The 7500-nt window shown below is 50.4% G+C and overlaps 1 protein-coding gene across 2 annotated transcripts in view; it reads left to right on the forward strand.

Moving 5' to 3' along the window:
• Positions 1–7500, forward strand: part of Itga11 (integrin subunit alpha 11) — a 116294-nt gene that overhangs the window by 73167 nt on the left and 35627 nt on the right. For both annotated transcript variants that reach the window (XM_031344657.1, XM_031344655.1), the window contains exon 11: positions 6893–7037. In XM_031344657.1, coding sequence (XP_031200517.1) covers positions 6893–7037 — 145 coding nt within the window. The remainder of the gene's footprint in view (positions 1–6892; positions 7038–7500) is intronic.

Genomic DNA, 7500 nt, shown 5'->3' on the forward strand with positions numbered 1-7500 from the left:
CTCCCTCTCCCCTCCCTCTCCCTCTCCTCCTTCCTCTCTTTTCTTACTCTTCCTTGTCTAGCTGTTGTCCCACCCTCTATGGCTCTCTTGTCTCTTTCTTGATGTCCCCTTGCCTAATGGAATCTTCTGAGGACCAGGATGGGAAAGTTAAGGTCTTCAACTTCTTTGTATTGTCTTCTGCCTGCTTCAAAGCCAGCTCACTGTACATGTTAAACACACCCACCAGCCCACCCACCCACAAGTAGCAGAGTATGAAGTGGAAGTCCCTCCCAGGGCCCAAAGTCTCATTCAGTCCAGAGAATTCTATGCAAAACTCAGGTCAAGTGACAAAATCAACAGCAAGTGCCTGGTGGTATCAGTGTCTGAGGTGACCTGTGCAGGCTGGGGCAGAGCTCACATCCATGTTGGGAAGGTATCTACAGATTCTAGCTCCAGCAGGTGGCTTGCAAAATCCATCTCTGTTCAGACTCTGCATTGGACCACAACAGTCCCTCAAAGTAAAGGCTACAGGTGTCGATAACAGTGTGTTATCAGATGTTCTGGGTGCGTGTGTGTATGTGCATGTTCATGTGTGTGTAAACACTGCCAGGGCTGGCACTCTATGATTTCCCAGAAAAGACCTACAGGCCCACCATGATTGTACACCTCTCTGTTAGCCTATCACAGCCTCTGAAACCTTCTGTGATGTGGGCAGGGCAGGCTCCTGGGTCCCATCGTGCAGGGAAAGAGTGCATTCACAGCAAGGTTATGAGAGCTGGGGTTAAAGTGACATGATCAAGGACTGTGTGAACTCTTCCCTCCTCGGCCAACAGCTGCCCTAAGTGGGGGACCCCCAGGTCCCCTAAGTCAGATATCCCAGATTGAAGAGAGGGGTTTGTGCATGCCAAGCAGCAGGCAGGTGCTGGGAGATGCAGCCTATGCTTAGATTTTTCCTGTGTCAAGTCCATTCAAGGAATGCAGCAAGATGCAAATATGATTGTCCCATCATCCCAGCATCCCTGACCAGCTGCACAGCACTGTAAACTTTCCCCAGGGGCCCCTGCACCTTATTACATGCTCAAGAGAGCACTGTGAAGTCTACAGGTAGTGCTGGTGATCCTGGATTAGGTGGCTGCATCCACAGGTCTTTTTAGTGCCTTCTTGCTACTGGGGTCTAGGAGGTGCAGGGGTAGAGCTGGGACCCCTGAGAGGCAGGAGCTTACATTTGTATGAGGTCAGACAGCCAGTCCCCTGCTCAGTACTATCCCTGTTGTACTGTCTCTGGGGACAGGGCAAAAATGAGGATCTGATTTCAAATACCCAGTATCCTTTAAAAAAAACAGGCATGGCTCCATATACCATGTTGTAATTCCAGCACTGGGAGATAGAGGTGGATGGATCATGAGAGCTCGTTGGCCAGAGTTCCTAGCCAAAATGAGAGGCTCCCAGGTCAGTGAGAATCCCCTGTCTCAAGGCAGTAAGATCAACAGTGACAGAGGAATTCATCTGATATTCTGCTCTGGCCTCCAAATGCACACGCACAGGCACATGCATGAGTTTGCACTCCTGCATACTCATATGCATGCATGCAGAAAGGGCAGAGTGGGAAACAGCACAGCAAGAAAATACAACTTCGTAAAATGCAGGGAGCATGGGTTAAATGCAGCAGCTGAAGTCCCAAAAGGACTCAGAAGTTACTCTTGCCACCCAAAAATCAGCCTACAAACTATCAAAACGGCAGTCCTCACTCGGCTTAGAAAGCAGGATGAAGAAAACTACAGCTGTCTCCCAGGAAACCACGTACAACCCCAAGAGGGCATCCCAGGAGCCCAGTTAGGACTGTGTACATGCCAGGCATGTCTATCCGGCATCGTTCACAGCAGCGCATCACCCTGAGCTGCCAGGCCCTGTGCTGAAGGCACCTGCTCTGTTGACAGCAGTTAGTACCCTGACAGGAAAGAGAGCCTCCAAGCTAGGAATTTCATATTCCTCCATCTAATACTGTGTCCATATATGTCCAAGAACCAGGGACCCCAGAGAGGAGGGGAGGCCATGCACAAGGAGTCTTGAAGACTCAGGGAGCTTGGGCTGAGCCCGAGCAAAGGCTTTGCTGCATGGTCAGTGGGTGGCCCAGCCAGAAGGAGGGAAGGAGAGCCAGGAACTTAGAGCCCAGCTTGTTCCTTGGTGAGTCAGAATTGTGATTACCCTGTAAGGTTCCCGCATACGCTTCCCAAGTTCATGTTCCCCAATTCAGAGGGTGCCCCACATCTTCTATCACCCTGACTGCCTGGGTCTTGTCTTTATATGCCAATCACCTGTAGATATTTAGAGAGGATCATTACAATTGAATCTGAGACTCTAGAATTATTTAAAAGGAAGGAAGGAAGGAAGGAAGGAAGGAAGGAAGGAAGGAAGGAAGGAAGGAAAGAAAGAAACAAGGAAAGAAAGAAACAAAGAAAGAAAGGAAGGAAGGAAGAAGTTCCAAATCTAAAGGAATGGCTCAGTGGTGGGCTGCAAGGCCCTGGCCCAGCCATCGGTCTTCTATTTTAGAGTCCAGGGTTTTCCAGAGCAGGGCCACTGAAATCATGATTGACAGCTGTCCTGTCCTAGGAACCCAGTGCCTGTTCTCTCAGAGTCAGCCAGGTTGCTATAGGGACCGTGGCACCAGGTCGTCAGGGTCATCCAGGTTGCTGTGGACATGGAGGCCTTTCAGCTTGAGTCAGAGTCCTGGACCACAGTGGGGCTGTTCCTGGGAAAGCTGTATCATAGTTGCTTTTCTTGTTGCTACAGCAAAATACCTGACAAAAGGAACTTAGTGAAGGAGGGAGGGAGGGAGGGAGGGGAAAGGGGAATGGAGAAAGGGAGGGAGGAAGGAAGGTAGGCAGGCAGGCAGGGAAGGAAGAAGGAAGGAAGGAAGGGAGGGAGGGAGGGAAGGAGGGAGGACAGACGGAGTTATCTTTGCTCACACTTCAATAATGCAGCCCATCATGGCTGGGAAGGCACAGTGGCAAGAGCTAAGGATAGCAAGTCACACTGCTTCCAGAGTCAGGAAGCTGAGGACGGATTCTGTGCTCAGCCTGCTTTCTCCTCTTCATTTAGTGCAGGCCCCCAGCCCATGGAATGATTTCAGGTGGGCCTTCTCAGCCCAGCTAACTCAGTCTAGATGCCCCCCTCATAGATACACCTGACAGCTAGGGAGCCAAGCTGCATGACTATGCCAGGAAACTTCTAAATGGGATGTCCACCTCCGGATGGAGAACAGACCAAGTCTAGGGCCCCAAGGCTTCACAGACATGTCAATCAATATCAGCCATCACACCATACCCCGACTCCTCACCATCATCTGAAAATATGCTAAAGGAGCCCAAAGCTCCCTGGGCCTGTTCAGTTCTGTTGGAAAGAAAGGTTCCCAGCCCCGTGGATTATTCTGAGAGCAGAAGAAAACTTCCAATTCTCATCTATTTCACTTTGGAAACCAGAGTCTGGGCCATCAAAGATGACAATAATAAACAGGATCCAAGCCCACGGCACTGACAAACCCCCAAGACATCACTGGGCATTCATAGAGTCCCACAGTCCCAGGTCAAGGACAGGAGATTGAGGCCACAGGAAAAACCTCACATAGCCAGAAACTCTAGTTTGCAGAAAGTGGAAAGAACATTCCAAAAAATCACTATCAGGAAGACTAGGTACGGATTTATGGTCGAACTGCACCACAGATCATAGTTGATGGTTTCACTGACCTTTGGAAATGAATGCAGAGATCACCCACCAGGAGTTTCGGTAGCTTTAATGAGTGGCAAACTCCCTGACAACTAGGGAACCAAGCTGCATGACTATGCCCGGACACTTCTAAATAGGATCCCCACCTCCAGGTGGAGAATAGACTCAAGTCTAGGGCCCCAAGGCGTTAGAGGAAGATGGAGGGAATTATAAACCAGGGACACCTGTTTGTGGGGGTCCTGGAGAACTCCTCCTACTCAGGGTTCCATGAAAGTGACTGCACTTTGACCCTCTGCAGTCACACCCTTCCCCTACCCTGAACTATGTGGCCAAGAATGTCTCCAGATATTGCCAGGTGTCACCTGTGGGACAGAACCATCCCAGTCAGAAGCCAGGCTCTAGACCTTCTCTGGAATGGTCCCTACCATTGAGGCCACCCAGGTGGAGACACCCTGGGCTGTGTCATGGAAGCCCAGTGGCCCATAATGCTAGGGTGGCTGGGAGGCCACACATCAGGAAGTGCAGACAGGCCCATGAAGAAACGTGGGACTCCAGATGTTAGTCTCCCCAGCTGAGCCACACGCCTGCCTTCCCTCACCAAAGTCCTGGGCTTTTCCCCATGGATCTTCTGGGTTTATTTTTTTCCCCGATTCAGGATGCCTGAGGACAGGAGCAGGGGTGGGGGTGGGGTCATCTGGGAAAAGACTGTGGCACAGGGACATTTGTTCGGATGGCCTTTGTGTACACACTCCCTAGTACACCTGTCCCCAGCTAGGCCACTTTGGGGAAAGGTGTCCCTCCCACTGAGGACACAAGGACATCTGTAGCCAGGGTACGATAGGATAGGTAAGAGCTAGCTTGCCTTGCTCCTTGCTCCTGAAGCCCAATAGAATCCTCAGACTCCACTGAGGGAGGGTGGGGAGTGTCCTCCAAGCAGGGTCAGGCACTGGGTGGAGCCGGCCTTTCCCAGCACACCAGAGGTCCCTGAAAAGCCACAGGCACCTCTTCAAATGCCTCACGAAAGCCACGAACTTGGATTCAGCAAGCTGACTGGAAGAAAGGAACACCCTCCTCCCAGAGGGGCTCAGGTGGGAAACCAGAAGTAGGAACTTTGGAGAACCATTGGGCACTTTCCTCTCCGTCCCATCCACCCTCTGACCAAAGACCAAGCCTGCCTCTGACTTGCTGAGAAACTTTGTGAAAGCTGCTGCCTCTCTCTGAACCTCATGTGCAGATAAGGAAGAGTCTGGCCCCTCACAGGCCCCTGTGGGCTCCCATGGACTGGATGAGAAAGTATGCCATCAAGCAGGAGAATACTCCAAAATCGAGGAATGTTGGCAGTGATGGTGAAAAACAGAAATTGGAGTTCTGGACCTCAGGCTTGGCCAGGCCACTGGGCTTCCCAGCTGTGTGGAGCAGGGAGCTAATTAGAAAGCCTAGCTTTGAACAGAGCATCAGGTTCTCCCCAGGACGGTTTATTTATAGTTGCCAAAGCATCCCACAGGGAAAGTTCTGCCTCCAGAGAACTTGTCTTTTTTATTTTTAAGATTTATTTATTATTATAAATAAGTACATTGTAGCTGTCTTCAGAGAAAGTTCTGCCTCCAGAGAACTTGCCTTTTTTTAAGTTTTATTTATTATTATAAATAAGTACATTGTAGCTATCTTCAGGGCTGGGGCTGGGGTGAGGGTGGGGAGCTTACCTTCCTGTACCACAAAAATCCAAAGCTGCTACTGGCAGAGTGCTTGCTGAGCACAGATCAGGCCCTGGGTTCTATCCATAGCGCTCTCTCTCTCTCTCTCTCTCTCTCTCTCTCTCTCTCTCTCTCACACACACACACACACACACACACACACACACACACACACACACAGAGAGAGAGAGAGAGAGACAGACAGACAGACAGACAGTCAGACAGAAAGAGAGAGAGGTGAAATCTCATAAAGCCTAGGCTAGCCTCAAAGTCACTATGTAGTTAAGGATAACTCTGATTTTAGACCCCCCCCACCTGCTTTCACCCGAGTGCTGTGATTATAGTCATACACCAACATGCCCAGTTTATGTGGTACTGATGATAGAACCCAGGGCTTTGTGTGTGCTAGGCAACCACTCTACAAACTACCCTACATCCCATGTACACTGAAGCCAGAGAACAACACTGGGTGTGTTGTTGTTGTTGTTGTTGTTGTTGTTGTTGTTGTTGTTGTTGTTTTTGAGGCAGAATCTTCCACTAACCTGGAGCTCACCAAGGAGCCTAGGCTGGCGGGTCAGCAAGCGGGGACCACCTGCTTCTCCCTCCCCAGTCTGAGTCTTCGGCACATGCCATCACACTGGTTTTCAAGAGTTCTAAGGACTGAGTGTAGACCCTGTGGTTGCAAAGCAATCACTTCCCTGCCTGAGCTAACTTCCCAGACCCTCAAACACAAAGAAAACCGGTTAGTAAAAGAAAACTAAAGCCCAAAGCGAAGACACAGATGAAGCCCAGGTCCCACCCACCCCCATTCAGTGCTTGCTATTTGCCTTCCTATACCCACTGGTCATTCACACTAGGGGAGGGGAGGGTACAGGGACCCATTTCTCAGGAAATGATCAGATACCCAAGAATATAGACACTTCCTGCCTTCATACCCAGGCATGGTAGCATGCATTTATCTTGCAGCCAATGGGTGGGCAGGAGGCATCCTCCAAGCCAGTGAAGGAACAAATTCCATGCCCCTGGCTCACCCAACCCATCCCAGTCCACTCTTCTTACACTCTACCAAACATCTCCCAGATCCTAGAAAGCCAAACTCTGCCTTCTCTCAGCCTTTGCTTTAGCCACCTAAGGCTTGAAGGAGTGGGGTTCGGGGGAGGTAACAGGAGATATGGGCCGTTTAAAATCCCAAGGAAATGTGGAGGGTTTGCCCTGAGTTTGGAGTTTATTTCCAGAATGTTCTTTTTTCTCTTTTTAAATTCACACCCTTGAGATCAGCTTGACCCATTTTGTGCTTTGGATGAGACAGGGCACAACAGTCTCGAAGGCTTGGTTATAAGCCAAGATCGCCAGCTCAAGCTGGGTTACTATGTTACCGCCCCTGGCAAAGGGACCCTGGGTGGCTAGTGGTGCCTCAGAGGTTGCAAGATCTGGGCTCCCTTCAGCAAGCAGTGCCTAGAAACTGGGTCCAATGCCATGTTCTCCCCTGGTGCTAGGATGGGATCCTGCTGGGAGCCGTAGGAGCCTACGACTGGAACGGGGCGGTGCTGAAGGAGACGAGCACAGGCAAGGTGATTCCTCATCGAGAGTCCTACCTCAAGGAGTTCCCGGAGGAGCTGAAGAACCATGCGGCATACCTAGGTGAGGCCCTGGTGACAGAGGGTAAGGAGGGCCCTGGATTGAGGGGCCCATCTATGCCTGTTGGCAGTTCCAGACCTAGCTACAAGCCTGGCTTCCACTTACCTGTATCCCATACCCCATGCCAGTTTCTAAACACATAGAATAAATGACAGGTAGTTCCCCCATCACATGTGTAGGCTTCGATGGAAGCTTCTAGACTCTTGGTCAGTTGTCAGGGTCCTTAAAGTTGGAGCTCTATCACACTAGGCCTGCCTCCCCTAGGACCAAGTGCAAGTCCAGTCAACACCCACTCTCCCTTTATTAAATAATTCTGGGTTTTGTTTTGTTTTGTTTTTGCTGTTGTTGAGGGTTTTGTTTTTTTCTGTTTTGTTTTGTTTTTGTCTTGTTTTTGGTGCTGGGGATCAAATACAGTGCTTTGCATAAGTCAGCCATGTGCCGTCCACTGAGCTGCATCTCCAGGCTC

The sequence above is a fragment of the Mastomys coucha genome, unplaced genomic scaffold, assembly GCF_008632895.1.
Source record: "Mastomys coucha isolate ucsf_1 unplaced genomic scaffold, UCSF_Mcou_1 pScaffold23, whole genome shotgun sequence".
Lineage (NCBI taxonomy): Eukaryota > Metazoa > Chordata > Mammalia > Rodentia > Muridae > Mastomys > Mastomys coucha.